General features: G+C 42.8%; 1 protein-coding gene across 1 annotated transcript; it reads left to right on the top strand.

The window, feature by feature from the left end:
- Nucleotides 1-173: 173 nt before the first annotated feature.
- mrpl13 (mitochondrial ribosomal protein L13) lies at nt 174-19178 on the top strand. Its single transcript, XM_056286723.1, has 7 exons — nt 174-256; nt 2172-2295; nt 2910-3003; nt 3797-3857; nt 5825-5911; nt 14371-14492; nt 18852-19178. Exons 1-7 carry the CDS (start codon nt 230-232, stop codon nt 18874-18876), a joined length of 540 nt encoding a protein of 179 aa, XP_056142698.1. The 5' UTR covers nt 174-229; the 3' UTR covers nt 18877-19178.
- The last annotated feature ends 309 nt before the right edge of the window (nt 19179-19487 follow it).

Here is a 19487-nt window from a genome sequence, read left to right as displayed (position 1 = left end):
AAAAAAATAAACATTCTTTAACATTTGTAATAAATATATACATTGAAAAAATATATAAAAAATGTATGAGTAAAATCTAGAATATTGTAGCGAAATTCTCTCTGTGATGGAAAAAATATGTTTCTAGGAACAATGTTTAGGATCACCATGTTTCAATCTCAAACGGACTTTCCGTGTCGCTCACGTTGAGGGTCAAATCTCACAAGGATCTGTAACTAGTTCACCGAATATGTCGAGTTTTTCCAGATCCGCTCAGGTAATTTTACATACTTTGCACTACGCTGTGTGCCCGTATGAAACAGTCCCCAACATCGGTGTTAAAGAATACTGTAAAATCTTCACGCACAGCTCTCGTAATGACAGCGTTCATACGTTAGCTAGTCTGCTACCACAGAGACATTGGCCATATTTTGCCGTGTATGTAACACAAAGTGTTTATGTTTACTAACGTATTTTTCTTGCTAATGAGATAAGGGCCATGCTCATTATTCGTCGTGCACATTATAGCCCGACAGTCATTGTTTCAGTCAGGTGTCATGTCTTTATGCATGCTCAATAATCCAGGTAAGAAAATCAAAGAAATTTGAATCAGTTCATCTGGACAAAACGTTGTGTCTAGATGAACTGATTCAACTTTCTTTGAATCAGATGTCGTGTGTAAGTTTGTGAGCGACTCACAACAGTGACAACTCTCAGCTGACTGTGGTTCCCGAATGTCATTGAGATTAAATTCGAATGATCCCTGCTGGGGTATCGCATCGTTGCAGCAGCAGACAACAGGATAATGTCAAGATAAAAATGGTGCAAAGATAAAGAAAAAGGGAGATATGAACCATAATGAACCCAGCACAGCAACGCAAGAAACACGTATTGTAAATGAAATGAAGTGAATATAGAAATTGCAGGCATAATGACATGTAAGTTGTGCAAGTTCAGCATCACACTACTAAGCCGGAAGTGTGGATGGCAGAAGTTTATAAGTATGTATATGAAGATACACACATAGCATCACTAAATTGAACCAACAATATCACAGCACTTAAACATGTTGAGTAAAGAAATGTGGATGAATAACTCTAAATGTATCTGAAATTACAGCAGACATGCATATGCATAAAATGGCAGTAAAAACGTTTTAAAGCATTAAAGATTGTTAATTGAAGCAGAATTGTACAGTATAAACCTTCAAGATGGATTACTAGATCCATTGGCCAATGATGGTAACATTTACATAAGATTTATATCAATACAGACGGGGTGGCATACATGTAGAAGTGTGTCAACTGATATAAACGTAATAATACATATTAAGGCTGTGCGATATGACAATATGTATCATGTGACGATAGAGAAACGCCTATCGTTTCATATTATGTTCTATTGTTTATTTTGTTGTGTTGAAAATAAAATTCTACGGCAGTACTTTTCATCATTTGGAGTCTGCCCATCTTTTGCACGGATTACATTAATAAACTACTCTTATTGGCTTTTTACTCACACAGCTTTTATTGAACTTACAGTAATGTAAATAGTGTAGTGATCTTCAACTCTCCACTGCTGTCTGTTTCACCTCTGCTCCGCTGAGCTTCATGTGTGGAGGGGCTGATCCCTGCCCACAGTGAAAAAGAGAGCAGAGGAGAGGAGATGAGAAGCTAACAGGACCATAAATGACAGCAAAATGCAGCAGAGACTATGTTTATTTGTTATTTACCTAATGTATGTGCACTCATTTCATTTTAGCTCAGTGTGAGAGATTCTTCTGCGTTTTGCAGTCATTTATGGTTGCGTTACTCTCCTCTGCTCTCTGTGGCTCAGCGAGGATCGGGCTGCCCCTCCACACACACACACACACACACACACACACACACACACACACACACACACATGCAGTGTGGGCATATGCTGGGGGGTGGCATGGACCAGAAACTATTCATTCATTGAATTTACAGGAAATGTGCTATATTGTGATATGTATCGTTATCTTATCGGGACATGAGATTTTGGTCATATCGCACAGCTGTAATACATATAGTGAATATACAAATAACAGGGTTAAGAGTGCTAACACCATCATTACATTAAAGCGACCGTGTGGGCAATGATACTATTCAACCTTGCCAGAGATCATGTTGTTCTTTTGATTTAATCTTACTCCTCCTCTCTCCTCTTAGCAATGGGCGACCTTTGCTCGTTCATGGTTCCTAATTGATGCCAGAATGCAGCCTCCTGGGAAGGTAGCCGCCTTGTGTTCTGTTAGATTACAGGGGAAACACAAGCCCATTTACCATGCACTGAGTGAGTAAAGTCTACCACACAAATGAAAATTTACATGTATTATACATTACAGGTTTTACACGTACATTTTTTTTAACGTTATGAAAATGTAAGGCCCTGCCCAGGATGAGTTTATTGTTGCTTTAGCATGGAATGGACACATGATGGCAATAGAGGATCAGAATAGAATCTCCAAAGCCATTCTCAAACTTTTATGGGTTTTGATAAATACATCTTTATTTACCAGTTATCACTGAATCTTTATTTCTTATATTTTGCATAAAGTGTGTTGGCTAGCTATGTCTGTCTTATCATCTGTCTGTTAAACTTAAGCCAAATATTTGTTTTGCCCACATAGTCGGCAGATAGATCAGGTTTTCTGTAGAAAATAACACGAGTGGCCACGAGTTAATTATAATCACATTAAATCACTGTATTTGAAAGTATCATTCGGTGTCCTTTTTTGACCAAGCACATATTGGAGCAAACCTCTGGTACTTCAGTCAGGACATTGCTTGAAGTATGTTCTTGAAGTACACATTATGAACACTAAGAATTGTGTGTGAATTCTATTTGGTCCAGGTCTGATATCTGTTTCCATCTGACCAAAAATTGTCTTTCTCATTCCATTTTAGGTGACTGTGGTGACCATGTGGTGGTAATGAACACTAGACACATTGCCTTCTCTGGAAATAAATGGGAACAGAAAGTCTACTCATCACACACTGGGTAATTATGTATTTATTTACCAAATAATAGCTATTTTCCCTCCCTCTCACATTCCTTTGTTTAAACCCTACCTTCCAGTTTTTTCCTCAGTTTTTAGATTTTTTCAGGATTGTGTGGCACACCCATCTTGGACACAGACTTTTTCTGGCTTACGGGGGAATTTAGTTATCACATGCTGTTTTATGTATGAACAATCCAGTTTCCTTTTTATACTTTTGTAGTATGGTGGCACTCACTCTTAAGGTTGTGAACAAACATACTTGTGTTAGAAGTTTAATGTCTGTCAGTGTCTGTTAGTTGTTGTTGGTCTTGGCAAGCAATACCCACGCTGTTCACAAGTGGTAAATGTATTTAGTACCTTTGGATTTAAAAAATATACCAAGGGAAAGGAATTGACATTGTTCATGAATCTGAAGTTCTAAATCAAACTGAAGATGATATCCTCAGTCCTTTATCAAAGTGTCCATACAGCATAGCAGCTGGTCTGGCTTGAGCTCATTTAGAATCTACCAAAATCACAAAGTGCTGTAGTTAATGAGAGAACTTAAGCTACAGGGTTTTTAGTGGATCCCATTGGTTGTACTGTTATTGCCATGTTTGTGTTTGTTATTTATAGTAGTTGGTCATACTGGTGTCAGAGTGTTTGGGATGCAAACATGTTAAAGAAATGTTTAAGCCCTTACGTTTCATCTCATTATCTAACAGAGTGTTAACAGAATGGAGAGGTATTAATGTCAGTGTAGTTCAACAAGTAAAAGACAGACAGGATAAGCTCTGTATGTCTCCCCCAAAGGTATCCAGGAGGATTCAAACAAGTCACAGCTACCCAGCTCCACCTAAAAGACCCAAAAGCTGTAAGTCCCATTGTGGGTTATGCTACCTTTTTTTATCATTATTTGCACACTACATATTCAAAACCCTCAAATATGACACTGATGCATAATTTGGGTTTGTATGATACTGCATAAATGATTAAACTGACATTCATAAAGATTAGTCTAATTTCTACCTCAGCGCTACTGTGCAAAGGAGATTTCCACTGGTTTGACGCTCATCCCTCCCTGTGTATGTGCTGTTCTTGCATATTAACGTCATACAGAGAGTAATGCGATCAAACCACAGTGGCTTGGTGTTGGTGATGGTGGGGGAGGTCGCTGCCTTAAAACCTGTGTGTGAATGTCACTTTGCGAATGACTGCTGGATCTTGGTTAAATCGTGTATTTATGGTTTAAGGTTAATGACTTTTTATTTCCAGGAATTGTAGAGCTTGGCTTGACAGCTCTTTGAACACAGAGATGATTGCGTACACTGCTTCACTGATGTGACCTAAATACTTGACATACCACTCACAGCCACTATTTGATTTCTATGTTATAACATCTAGAAGAAGCCTATTGCATTTCAAAAGAAGTCATGTTCTAGACTGCCAGTCCTATATTAGTCCATTCAGTTGTTTATAACCATGACGTAACATTTTGTTTGACATCCCAAAGTGAGGTTGAAGTTAAAAGTCTGTTTCCAAAGAATACTTATACAGTATTCGATTTTTTATTTTATTTTATTTTTTATCAGCAATGTGGTGAAATTGCTTTAACTCTCACCAGACTGCTATTAAATTACATCCCATTTATGCCTGTCATGCTTGGAACCTGGGGGTCAGATTTTAATTTCCTATGGTCACAAACCTGAATGCGGCAGCACGGTGATGTAGTGGTTCGCGTGGTCGCCTCACTGCAAGAAGGTCCTGGGTTTGAACCCCGGTGTTGTTCAACCTTGGGGGTCATTCCCGGGTGCCCCGGTTTCCTCCGGGTGCTCCAGTTTCCTCCCACAGTCCAAAGACATGTAGGTCAGATGAATCGGCCATACTAAATTGTCCCTAGGTTTGAATGTGTCGGCCCTGTGATGGACTGGCGGCCTGTCCAGGGTGTCTCCCCGCCTGCCGCCGACTGACTGCTGGGATAGGCTCCAGCAGCCCGTGACCCCAGTTGCGATAAGCGGCTTGGGTAATGGATGGATGGACAAACCTGAATGTTGTACTCAGCAGTCTAGGACTGATGGCAGTTTTGTGTGATGATAACGGGACTGTCCAGGATCAACATTACATGTTCACCACAACAACAAAATGAGGAATAGCGAGAACTGACTCATAAATGTTTTCAGCACTGCTTTTATGGTGTCTAAACAACCAATTATTAGTATTGACATGTGGAAAACCACCAGAAGTCGGCTAGCGACCCATGTGGGTTCCCAACCCATATTTTATGAAAACCAGAAATTACTTTCTTGAAATTACTTTCTTGAAGTGGTACTTTGTGGCACAGAGGTACTTCAAGAAAGTACCTCTGTGCAGATTGGGATTTTAGCCAAGCCACTGACCTCAGTCTTGCATCCTGATGGCAGTTTAGTTACAGTGAGTTTTGGAGGGTTGGAGACAGAAGATGGAACTGGACAGATGTAGTGATTTGTCAGCATGACCTCTTTCCAACATCTCCAGCCAATATTTCTGTCCAGTAACTCCATCCAAGTTAAACTCATGATTGTGTTGCCAGCTCATCAGTCTTTTGCTGAAACCTGGTATATCTCATAGACTCATTCTAAAGTTTTATTTAAAAAAAATGCAACAAACATCTGATTGTTTTATCAAAATCTTATTTTTTGACATGATCTCTTGGTCATGAAACATATTCTCTACATGGGAGACTATATCGGCTGTCCAGTACAGCAAGCATGTTGACTGTGTATGGGTTGCCACCCTGTAAAAGTCTCTTGTCTTCTGCTCTTTCTTTGTCGTAATCTTATTGAATGTGCTCCCTCCTACCAGATAGTGAAGTTGGCCATATATGGAATGTTGCCAAAGACTCTGCACAGACGTACCATGATGCAGCGACTGCACCTCTTTCCTGAGGATGTAAGTGCACTCCTTCCCTATGTCTTTCAGTCTTAAGTCGTTCAAAGAGGTTCAATTGCTCAGAATCCCTGCATTTTAGACATCCATGCTAACCAAGGAACTGTATGTGTCACAGAGCAAAAAGATAGTGGTTATAAGTGTCATCTGATACCGTTATTCATGATTTATTATAATGCATCATTAGGCCCTTGCTATCAGACTTTAGTATTAATATTAGTATTAATAGTAATACCCAGCCACCGAGGATGCGGAATAGGGCTGTCAATGAATAATCCAAACTTGAATATATAACCGAATTGTAAAAAAAAAAAAAAAAAACCCCAGACATTCGAGTGTGAAACTGAATATTTGTTTGTGAAAAAAAAAGCAGCACTACCACGGCTGTCTGCCTTGCGAATTCTCACGATAGCCTTGGCCTCTGCACTAAATACGCTGCATGACGCATGGGAGTCACACAATGTCACTTTCATTGGTTGAAAATGAAATTTAGGTCGAGCTGAAATAAGCGAATAATTCAGCAACAACCGTGTAGTAAAGATGGCAGGGAGTTCACAACCCAACTTGGCCACAGAGAGTGATTTTCACTCCAAACAATCTAAAATGCCCCATTTGAAGATATTTCAGATTTTGGTCAGAAAATGGAAAAATTGTGGAACCTTGAGATAAAGTCGTATGAAAGCAATGTAAGCTACAGTTATCTTACCATTCCACCACTAGTAACTTGAGGGCACATCTCGAAAATGTGCATCTAAATGAGCATGGTCTGATGTCCGTCCGGAATGCCACCCAAACAGCCATGTCTCCATTCATATTTTACACTGTCCACCACAAGCTTGCTATCTGCAGCATGACAAGAGGCTTGCACGAAGAAACTTACTTCATTCATATGCAAGGACATGAGGTAGATCCGTATAGTTGATGGGCTGTGCTATAGAGAATAATGGAAAAATACTATCAAATTGTTTATTTAAACCAGTGTGAATGTTACCTAATCTGTATAAAAATTGGGTTATCGAATAACCTCAATTACGAATCATTCATCTCGCTCCGAGAGACAGCGCGTTTTCATTTCTCACTCGAGCACTAACCACAGCGCAGAGAGAGAGGGAGGTATATGGTCTTTAAATTTAAAGTTTTACAGTATAAGACATTATTCTATTTGTGCATTTTGTAATGTGTAGGTATGTAGTCCTTTTAAAAGACATGTTTGCGTTGAAATAAATATACCTGTACAAGTACTTATGTCTCTTGTTGTATTGGTTTACCCTCTTATGGACATGTGCAAAAATATATTCGAATGGGTTCGAACCTATGTGTTTGTGGGTTTTTTTGTTTGTTTTTTTGGAAGGAATAACTGAACATAATTTTTGGCCAATTTTGACAGCCCCCTAATGCACAATCCAGTGTGTTCTTAGTGCCGGTCCCAAGCCCGGATAAATAGGGAGGGTTGCATCAGGAAAGGCATCAAACGTAAAACCTTTGCTAAATCAAATATGCGGATCATAAATCAGATTTCCATACCAGATCAGTTGAGGCCTGGGTTACCAACGACTGCCACCGGTACTGGGAAACAGGGTGCCGGTGGATACTATGCTACTGTTGGGCGAAGGAGGAGAGGGAGAAGGTATGTCCAGAGGCAGCGGGAGAGGAGGAAGGGTAGGAGTGTGGAGGTGAGAGTTGGAATTTTGATTGTTGACACTATGACTGATGAAGGGAGAGAGCTGGTTGATATGATGTAAAGAGGAAAGGTACGTATACTGTGTGTGCAAGAGACCAGGTGGAAGGAGAATAAGGCCAGGAGTATCAGAGATGGGTTCAAACTCTTATACCATGGTGTGGATTGGAGGAGAAATGGGCTAGGGGTAATTCTGAAGGAAGAGTATGTCAAGAGTTTTCTGAAGGTAAAGAGAATGTCAGACAGAGTGATGAGTATGAAGCTGGAAATCGAAGGTGTGATAATGAATGTTATCAGTGCATATGCCCTACAAGTTGGGTGTGAGATGGAAGAGAAAGAATAATTCTGGAGTGAGTTGGATGAAGTGGTGGAGAGTGTACCCAAGGATGAGAGAGTGTTGATTGCGGGGGACTTCAATGGGCATGTTGGTGAAGGGAACAGAGGTGATGAGGAGGTGATGGGTAGGTATGGTGTCAAGGAGAGGAATGTGGAAGGACAGATGGTGGTGGATTTTGCGTAAAGGATGGAAATGGCTGTGGTGAATACATATTTCAAGAAGAGGGAGGAACACAGGGTGAAGTATAAGAGTGGAGGAAGGTGCACACAGGTGGACTATATCTTATGCAGGAGGTGCGATCTGAAAGGGATTGGAGACAGCAGGGTGGTGACAGGGGAGAACGTAGCTAGGCAGCATTGGATGGTGGTCTGTAGGATGACTTTGGAGATCAAGAAGAGGAAGAGAGTGAAGGCAGAGCCAAAGATCAAATGGTGGAAGTTGAAGAAGGAAGACTGTTGTGTGGAGTTCAGGGAGAAGTTAAGACAGGCACTGGGTGGTAGTGAAGAGTTGCTGGGCAACCACTGCAGAAATAGTGAGGGAGACAGCTAGGAAGGTACTTGGTGTGTCATCTGGACAGAGGAAGGAAGACAAGGAGACTTGGTGGTGGAATGAGGAAGTACAGGAAAGTATACAGAGGAAGAGGTTGGCAAAGAAGAAGTGGGATAGTCAGAGAGATGAAGAAAGTAAACAAGAGTACAAGGAGATGCGGCATAAAGTGAAGAAAGAGGTGGCGAAGGCAAAGGAAAAGTTGTATGAGAGGTTAGACACTAAGGAAGGAGAAAAGGACTTGTATCGATTGGCTAGACAGAGGGACCAAGCTGCTAAGGATGTGCAGCAAGTTAGGGCGATGAAGGATAGAGATGGAAATGTGGTGACAAGCGAGGAGAGTGTGTTGAGAAGATGGAAGGAGTACTTTGAGGGGCTGATGATTGAAAAAAAATGAGAGAGAGAGAGAGAAGGTTGGATGATGTGGGTATAGTGAATCAGGAAGTGTGGTGGATTAGCAAGGAGGAAGTGAGGGCAGCTCTGAAGAGGGTGAAGAGTGGAAAGGTGGTTGGTCCAGATTACATACCTGTGGAGGCATGGAGATGTTTAGGAGAGATGGCAGTGGAGTTTTTAGCTAGATTGTTTAACACAATCTTAGAAAGTGAGAGGATGCCTGAGGAGTGGAGAAGAAGTATACTGGTACCGATTTTCAAGAATAAGGGTGATGTGCAGAGCTGTAGTAACTACAGCGGTATAAAGTTGATCAGCCACAGCATGAAGATATGGGAAAGAGTAATAGAAGCTAGGTTAAGAGGAGAGATGACGATTAGTGAGCAGCAGTATGGTTTCCTGCCATGAAAGAGCACCACAGATGCGATGTTTGATTTGAGAATGTTGATTGCGAAGTATAGAGAAGGCCAGAAGGAGTTGCATTGTGTCTTTGTGTGGATTTAGGGAAAGCATATGACGGTGCCAAGAGAGGAGGTGTGGTATTGTATGAGGAAGTTGGGAGTGGTAGAGAAGTGTGTAGGAGTGGTTCAGGATATGTATGAGAGCAGTGTGACAGTGGTGAGGTGTGTGGTAGGCGTGACGGATAAGTTCAAGATGGAAGTGGGATTACATCAATGATCGACTCTTAGCCCTTTCTTGTTTGCAATAGTGATGGACAGGTTGACGGACGAGATCAGGAAGGAGTCTCCGTGGACTATGATGTTCGTGGATGACATTGTGATTTGTAGTGAGAGTAGGGTGCAGGTCTAGGTGAGCCTGGAGAGGTGGAGGTATGCTCTGGACAGAAGAGGAATGAAAGTCAGTAGGAGCAAGACAGAATACCTATGTGTGAACAAGAGGGAGGACAGCAGAATGATGAGGATGCAAGGAGTAGAGGTGATGAAGGTGGATGAGTTTAAATACATGGGGTCAACTGTTCAAAGTAACAGGGAGTGCGGAAGAGAGGTGAAGAAGAGAGTGCAGGCAGGATGGAGTGGGTGAAGAAGAGTGTCAGGAGTGATTTGCGACAGAAGGGTACCAGCAAGAGTTAAAGGGAAGGTTTACAAGATGGTTGTGAGACCAGCTATGTTATATGGTTTGGAGATGGTGGCACTGAAAAAAAGACAGGAGGCGGCGCTGGAGGTGACGGAGTTCAAGATGCTACGATTTTTGTTGGGAGTAATGAAGAAGGACAGGATGAGGAATGAGTATATAAGAGGGGCAGCTCAGGTTGGACGGTTTGCAGACAAAGCAAGAGAGGCAAGATTGAGATGGTTTAGACATGTGTGGAGGAGATATGCTGGGTATGTTGGGAGAAAGATGCTGAATATGGAGCTGCCAGGGAAGACGAAAAGAGGAAGGCCAAAGAGGAGGTTTATGGATGTGTTGAGGGAGGACATGCAGGTGGCTGGCATGACAGAGGAAGATGCAGAGGACAGGAAGAGATGGAAACAGATGATCCGCTGTGGTGACCCTTAACGGGAGCGACGGAAAGTAGTAGTAGTAGTAGATTAGTATTTATATTAACTTTGCCTGCCCTCTATTTCAACCAATAGCTTTTGGCAGTGGTTATTATTGAACATAGCATTAAACTCAGGACCCACCCACACTGGTCTCTAATTAGAATATCTGACTGTCTGCACCTGGATATCTTTGTAAGTATTGATAAAAACATATGTCAGTACTACTACTTTCGGCTGCTCCCGTTAGGGGTCGCCACAGCGGATCATCCGTTTCCATTTCTTCCTGTCTTCTGCGTCTTCCTCTGTCACACCAGCCACCTGCATGTCTTCCCTCACCACATCCATAAACCTCCTCTTTGGCCTTCCTCTTCTCCTCTTCCCTGGCAGCTCCATATTCAGCATCCTTCTCCCAATATACTCAGCATCTCTCCTCCACACATGTCCAAGCCATCTCAATCTTGCCTCTCTTGCTTTGTCTCCAAACCGTCCAACCTGAGCGGTCCCTCTAATATAATCGTTCCTAATCCTGTCCTTCTTCGTTACTCCCAGTGAAAATCTTAGCATCTTCAACTCTGCCACCTCCAGCTCCGCCTCCTGTCTTTTCGTCAGTGCCACTGTCTCCAAACCATATAACATAGCTGGTCTCACAACCATCTTGTAAACTTTCCCTTTAACTCATGCTGATACCCTTCTGTCGCAAATCACTCCTGACACTCTTCTCCACCCACTCCAACCTGCCTGCGCTCTCTTTTTCACCTCTCTACTGCACTCCCTGTTACTTTGGACAGTTGACCCCAAGTATTTAAACTCAAATGCCTTTGTCACCTCCACTCCTTGCATCCTCACCATTCCACTGTCCTCTCTCTCATTCACGCATAGGTATTCCGTCTTCCTCCTACTGACTTTCATTCCTCTTCTCTCCAGTGCATACCTCCACCTCTCCAGGCTCTCCTCAACCTGCACCCTACTCTCGCTACAGATCACAATGTCATCCGCGAACATCATCGTCCATGGAGACTCCTGCCTGATCTTGTCCGTCAACCTGTCCATCACCATTGCAAACAAGAAAGGGCTAAGAGCCGATCTTTGATGTAATCCCACCTCCACCTTGAACCCATCTGTCATTCCAACCGCACACCTCACCATTGTCACACTTCCCTCATACGTATCCTGCACCACTCCTACATACTTCTCTGCAACTCCTGACTTCCTCATACAATACCACACCTCCTCTCTCGGCACTCTGTCATAAGCTTTCTCTAAATCTACAAAGACACAATGCAACTCTTTCTGGCCTTCTCTATACTTCTCAATCAACATTCTCAAAGCAAACATCGCATCTGTGGTGTTCTTTCGTGGCATGAAACCATACTGCTGCTCGCTGATCGTCACCTCTCCTCTTAACCTAGCTTCTATTACTCTTTCCCAAATCTTCATGCTGTGGCTGATCAACTTTATACCTCTGTAGTTGTTACAGTTCTGCACATCGCCCTTGTTCTTGAAAATCGGTACCAGTATGCTTCTTCTCCACTCCTCAGGCATCCTCTCACTTTCCAGGATTGTGTTAAACAATCTAGTTAAAAACTCCACTGCCATCTCTCCTAAACATCTCCATGCCTCCACAGGTATGTCATCAGGACCAACTGCCTTTCCACTCTTCATCCTCTTCATAGCTGCCCTCACTTCCTCCTTGCTAATCCGCTGAACTTCCTGATTCACTATCCCTACATCATCCAACCTTCTCTCTCTCTCATTTTCTTCATTCATCAGCCCCTCAAAGTATTCCTTCCACCTTCTTAGCACACTCTCCTCGCTTGTCAGCACATTTCCATCTCTATCCTTGATCGCCCTAACTTGCTGCACATCCTTTGCAGCTTGGTCCCTCTGTCTAGCCAATCGGTACAAGTCCTTTTCTCCTTCCTTAGTGTCTAATCTGTCATACAACTCACCATACGCCTTTTCCTTTGCCACCTCTCTCTTTGCTTTACGCTGCATCTCCTTGTACTCCTGTCTACTTTCTTCATCTCTCTTACTATCCCACTTCTTCTTTGCCAACCTTTTCCTCTGTATAATTTGCTGTACTTCCTCATTCCACCACCAAGTCTCCTTGTCTTCCTTCCTCTGTCCTGATGACACACCAAGTACCTTCCTAGCTGTCTCCCTCACTATTTCTGCAGTGGTTTTCCAGCCATCTGGCAACTCTTCACTACCACCCAGTGCCTGTCTTAACTCCTGCCTGAACTCCACACAACAGTCTTCCTTCTTCAACTTCCACCATTTGATCTTCGGCTGTGTCTTCACTCGCTTCCTCTTCTTGGTCTCCAAAGTCATCCTACAGACCATCATCCGATGCTGCCTAGCTACGCTCTCCCCTGTCACCACCTTGCAGTCTCCAATCCCTTTTAGATGGCGCCTTCTACATAAGATATAGTCCACCTGTGTGCACTTTCCTCCACTCTTGTACGTCACCCTGTGTTCCTCCCTCTTCTTGAAATATGTATTCACCACAGCCATTTCCATCCTTTTCGCAAAATCCACCACCATCTGTCCTTCCACATTTCTCTTCTTGACTCCATACCTTCCCATCACCTCCTCATCACCTCTGTTCCCTTCACCAACATGTCCATTGAAGTCCGCTCCAATCACCACTCTCTCCTCCTTGGGTACCCTCTCCACCATGTCGTCCAACTCATTCCAGAATTCTTCTTTTTCATCCATCTCACACCCAACTTGCGGGGCATATGCGTTGATAACATTCAGCAATAAACCTTCAATTTCCAGCTTCATACTCATCACTCTGTCTGACACTCTCTTCACCTCCAGCACGCTCTTGACATACTCTTCCTTCAGAATTACCCCTACCCCATTACTCCTCCCATTCACACCATGGTAGAAGAGTTTGAACCTACCTCCGATACTCCTGGCCTTACTCCCCTTCCACCTGGTCTCTTGCACACAGTATGCTTACCTTTCTTCTTTCCATCATGTCAGCTAGCTCTCTCCCTTTACCAGTCATAGTGCCAACATTCAAAGTTCCAACTCTCACCTCCACATGCCTACCCTTCCTCCTCTCTAGCTGCCTCTGGACATGCTTTCCCCCTCTCCTTCTCCTTCGCCCAACAGTAGCATAGTTTCCACCGACACCCTGCTGGTTAACAGACCGGTGGCGGTCGTTGGTAACCCGGGCCTCGACCGATCCGGTATGTAAGTCTTATTTATGATCCGCATATTTGATTTGGCAAAGATTTTACGCCGGATGCCCTTCCTGACGCAACCCTCCCCATTTGTCCGGGCTTGGGACCGGCACTAAGGATGCACTGGCTTGTGCATCCTCAGCGGCTGGGTTATAAAAACATATGTCAATACAAGGTTGAAATGCTTGTGTTCGGAATGTGATCCCATCTGTGAGAGCACCTCTGCGGGTGTGATAATATTTCAGCCAGGCATAAAGCACACTGTGCAGTTTGTTTACCTCAGTAAGAAAGGAAGGCCAGAGCAGAGGAAAAAAATCAGTATCACCTCCCTGATGCATAAAAGAAGACCTCTTTCGCACCAAAGTAAAAGCAAAAAGAAAATGTGCAATATTTGCTTTTGTTGACAAACAAATTTTCCACCTTCCCAGATCCTCATATGTTGTATATGGCGCCTGAAAAATTAGATCCAAACACGGTGTGGAGAGAATATAGTCAGCAAGAACGCATGTAAATCCAATGGCACTTATTCATCATTCGGGCAGTTTATGTAGATACAGATTGCATTTTACTACCAGGGTAACCCTGGCATATTAAAATGCAGTCTATATCACCCTGAGCTGCAACGGTCACCGCTACCTGTTTCCTCTCTTTATCCAAACTTACCTTTGTTCCTTTCTCATTGCTCTATATTCTTCTCCGCTCTACTGTCCACCTGCGATTTCCTCTCTTCCGCTTCTTTGCCTTCGCTTCCTCCCGTCTCCTTCCGTTCCTGATCCGTTTTACTTTTTCTCAACTCAATCCCCTCTGCATTCCAGGTGCTCCCTCCAGACATCCTAGTGAACCTGACAGAAGAGTTGCCCCAGCCCAGAATAATCCCCAGGAAGCTCAGCGAGTACACGCAGGAGGAAATAGACGCCTTCCCTAGACTGTGGACCCCGTATGTAGTTATACACTCACATACGCACACACTAACATTAACCTTATCCACAGAAACACAGGCACGCTTGTACACATTTGTGCCAGCTATATACATGCACAAGTATGTGTAGGTACAGACAGGGCCATGTAAACAAGGGGGGAGATAATGCTTTCCCTGCACTCTTGAGTCTGTATGGAGACACAAACACACAATCAAACTTGGTACACTGGAATGCCTGGATTGTTGAGTCATATTTTTCTGGTCTCTCTTCCCATCAAACACATTTTTAGTGCCTGTGTTTTAGTGAGTGCTGCTTTTCATGTCCTCTAAGGTCCTCCTAAAAAACAAACAAACAAAAAAAACCCCTCAAAAAACCCAGATCAAAATGCGCTTGTTTTCATGGTCATACGTTAAGAGGTCAGGTAAAAGCTGTTAGATTTCTTATGAAAAAAACAGACTTGCACACTTACATATGTATTACTATACTCATATTCATTTAATTGTTAATCGTATTCATACCGTAAGACTTGAACATAACAACTACATACCTTCCCTTAATCTTCACACCAACCCTAACCTTATTCTGGTTGTAACCCCAATTTATAACTTTGAAAGAGGCACGTTTTGGAATGAAAAATGAAAGAGGCACTTTTCTGGATGAATGGTCAGTTCCCTTACCTTGAAAGAGTTTTTCTTGGTCTAGGCCTCATCAAAAAAAAAAAAGTGTGCAAGAACACACCAATAGGCTCTCATAGTTTAAGCCGAGCTTTTGTAGTTTTGCGTCATGCAACCCTGCGCAAACCAAGAGTGACCAAGAGGGGGTGATATTGAACTGTGCCTTGTTACACAGTTCAGCAAAGTCCCCATGGTTCAGAGGTCAAGGTCTGCTGGTCAGCTGACGTGAATGTACAGGGAACGTCCTAGTAGTTGAAGGGTTGTTGGTTTGAACCTCAGTACTGGCCTTGAATATTACTGCCAGACCGCCCCTAATATTGGGAATAAATTCCCCTAGTAGCCTTGTGATGGCCTGGCGGCCTGTCCAGGGTGTCTCCCTGCCTGCCGCCCAGGGCCTGCTGGGATAGGCTGCAGCATCCCCGTGACCCTGAGAGCAGGGCTTGGATAATGGATGGATGGAAATTCCCCTTGTATATGTAAACCCCCCCCCCCCCCGTATATGTAAACAACCTGCTCTTAGGACACTGTCATAAACAAACATTACGCCAAGTCCTGTGATAAAGCAAAACAGGCAGTTGTTTGCAACTTTGTGCTTGGTCATTATGGTTGAATCATATTTTGCAGCAATGAACATTCCTTACACGTGCTTAACTACGATTATGTTGAATGTGCCTCAGAAACCAAGAAAACTTATTTTAAAACATGCATGATTCGCATCTGTGTAGGAAAAAAACAAAACAAAACATCCAATTGGTTTAGAGGTGAAATGACACTGTACCTGTTTAAGTCCAGCACAAGGTCGACACTGATTTAGTATCTAGGGATGCTATTACATGTTCTGCTTTTCCTTGTTTTTGGATCCGTGCTTTCCGTTTGCTCTAATGATCACATCCCTAAGTATCCTGTGAGCATCCCTGAAAGGTTAGAGTTTGCGGCCATTCTGCATTTTACTGTTGTCAAGCACTTTAGCCCAAAGGGCTTTATTGTGGGCCCTTCATCTTCACAATAGCTTCTGTAGTTTTCTAATGTTGTCCTGTAGGAATATGTTATGTTTCAGTTTTTTCCCCTTTTCCTCCATTGCAATTTATTGCTGATATTGTCATTCATGTAGAGAGAGAGAGAGAAAAAAAAAAGCATTTGATGATCCAAGGCCTTAGCCGAACGTGTGGAACTATATTGTAAAATGACAGATCAGGCATCAATAGAGAAAGTAAATTATTTTTTTCCCCAGTCCCTAAAAAAGATGCCATTTTAGAAATTAGGTTTTTCACATGGATGCTTACGAAAGGCAAGGGAGCATCTGTTTTCGGTATAATCAGATTCATTGCTTTTCTAGGTGAAGTATTTTCTGGATGGAGATTAGACTGACATTGAACCTGACCTTTGGTTTGCTGGCATGATGATGTAGTTTTGTGTCATTTCTTGGGCCTCATCTGCATGAAACATCACTGATGGGTTAACAGGATCATTCACCTGCCTCTCCACTCAGCACCGGTCTGAACACGCAGAGCTGAAAGTTATGTCGCCTGAGTGTCGTCAGTGTCTCCATCACAAAAAGCAGGATCACCCCTGTCAGATAACTATAAGCAATCATGTAATTCTTTCTATTACATAATTCTTGATGTTACAATTATTCATTATATCTGTAAACATAATTTAGTGGATACTATAAATGAAAAGGCCCTGCAGCACTGTGAGCGCTAACGTTTTAAGGTCCTGTTGTCATGATTTTTTTTTTTACCTTCCATGTTTATATTGGATGTCTATAATGGCTCATACAGTATTTGAAAATAATTATTGGCACTTGTTTTAACCTCCTTTTGGAGTACCATATTAGAGTTGAGGACAATTAGTACACAGGACACCACAATGAATGCCAAAATGTTTATGCAAACATTGTTAAATATTCAAAAGTCAAATAAGAAGAGTTTGCCAAGGACAACACTGTCTGAATTATCTGATAGGGTTTAACCTTATGGTAAAAATGACCGAACTGAAAAACGTAGCAGACTGTGGCCCACATTGACTTTACCTTGTTGATGATGCTGCTGCAGCAAATTCATGTCATTCAGTTAGTAGAGCCAATGATGCTATACAAGAGATGAACTCACTGCGAACTCACTTGTGTGCTGTTCATCACAATCAGTGTTCACTAACTGCTCCATTATAGATAACAGTCATGTCAACTAAATGTTTCATGGTTCTAAGACAACACAATCTACTGGCTTGGCACTTTATATCAAGGCACATTGTTGTGTAGTTAATACATGCCTGTGTGTGTGTGTGTGTGTGAGTGTGTGTTTACATCTAGGTATGTAATATATAATAACAGACGTTTGAAATTTGGCAATGGTCATACAATTGGTTGATCCAGAGATCAGCTGACTTGAGCCAGAAAGCTGAGATCATATTCAAATAAACTGCTAATTAATCTTTACATCGCCACTAATTTGAAGTGGTTCTGCACAGAATATGTACTCGTTTTTTTCATTCCATCGAGACACCAGGTTTTAATGTTGTGCGTATTGTCGTTGGCTCAGTGTACACTGATCAGCCAAAACTTTAAAACCACTGACAGGTAAGTGAATAACGTTGACTATCTTGTCACAGTGGCAACCATCAAGGGGTGGAATATAATATGCAGCAAGTGAACAGTCAGTTCTTGAAGTTGAAGTGTTGGAAGTGGGAAAAATGGGCAGGTGTAAGGATCTGAGCTACTTTGACAAGGGTAAATTGTGATTTCTAGACGACTGAATCGGAGCATCTCCAAAACGGCAGGTCTTGAGGGGTGTTCCTGGTGTGCATTAGTCAGTACCTACCAAAAGTGGTCCAAGGAAGGACAACTGGTGAACCAGTGACTGGGTCATAGGTGCCCAAGGCTCATTGATGCGTGTGGGGAGCGAAGGCTAGCCCATCTGGTCCGATCACACAGAAGAGCTACTGTAGCTCAAATTGCTGAAAAAGTTAATGCTGGCTATGATAGACAGGTGTCAGAACTCACAGTGCATCACAGCTTGCTGTGTATGGGGCTGTGTAGCCGCAGACTGGTGAGAGCGCCCATGATGACCCGTCCACTGCCGAAAGGGCCCACAGCAGACACGTGAGCATCAGAACTGGACCATGGAGCAATGGAAGAAGGTGGCCTGGTCTGATGAATCACATTGTCTTTTACATCATGTGGACAGCTGGGTGCATGTGGGTCATTTACCTGGGGAAGAGCTGGCACCAGGATGCACTATGGGAAGAAGGCAAGCCGGCGGAGGCAGTGTGATGCTCTGGGCAAGGTTTTCCTAGGAAATCCTGAGTCCTGAAATTCATGTGGATGTTACCTTGACACGTGCCACCTACCTAAACATCATTGTAGACCAAGAACACCCTTTAATGGCAACAGTACTCCCTGATAGCAATGGCCTCTTTCAGCAAGATAATGCACCCTACCACATCGCTAAAATTTTCAGGAATGGTTTGAGGAACATTGCTTTTTATTAAAAGTAACACAGCTTGCCCTGATAACATCCATCTACTTCTATCTGTGCTCTAAATTAAAGGGGGAAAACACTTCAAGAGGCTGGTCTACTTTAGAAAAGAGAAAAAGATAAGATCTGTCTGGTTCCTCAAAGGTCGCTTCCTCTTATTTGTGTGGGGATGCTTTTCTTTTGTTTAGCATGCCTCTGAAATATTTTTTCTCTTTTTTCATTGCAGACCTCAAGACTTCAAGATGAAGTGAACTTGTGACAAAATGTGACCAGAGGTGATATTTTGGCTGTGTTGTTTTATAATGCGACTACATTTCTTTTCCTTCAGTAAAGTTAACCATTACCAGAAGGACTTGGGAGCAGTGAATCTGCAACTGGTAATAAGGTCGTCTTCCTTGACTTTTAGTGGGACAGCGAACTACTTGTGTCAGGATGCTTCAGGGAAACCTGACCCACTGCTGTCTGCCCAGCCATGTCTGTCCACTACTCTTGGTGTTTTTGAAATTTCCATTATGTTGTCAAAATATGATTTCTTTAGGTAAATAAATAATAAAGCTACTCTTGTTGAGTAATGTTTTGCTCTGAAAAATAATCACGATACTTGCCAGGTATGCTGGCAGCCATACCAACATGTACCCTGGTTCTGCTGAAGGACAGAAGCTAAGCAGGCATGGGCTTGGCTAGTACTTGGATGGGAGACCTCCTGGGAAAACTGGGTTGCTGCAGGAAGTGGTGTTGGTGGGCCAGTACGGGGCAGTCTTCCCTCTGGTCCTAATAAAACAACAAAATTCCCAGTGCAGTGACGGGACTGTGCTGTAGGAGATGCCGTCCTTTGGATGAGACATTAAACCGAGGTCCTGAC

This window comes from Lampris incognitus, chromosome 9 (assembly GCF_029633865.1).
Source record: "Lampris incognitus isolate fLamInc1 chromosome 9, fLamInc1.hap2, whole genome shotgun sequence".
Taxonomy (NCBI): Eukaryota; Metazoa; Chordata; class Actinopteri; order Lampriformes; family Lampridae; genus Lampris; species Lampris incognitus.
The sequence above is the reverse complement of the archived record's forward strand: the minus strand, read 5'-3'. Positions and strand labels throughout refer to the sequence as shown.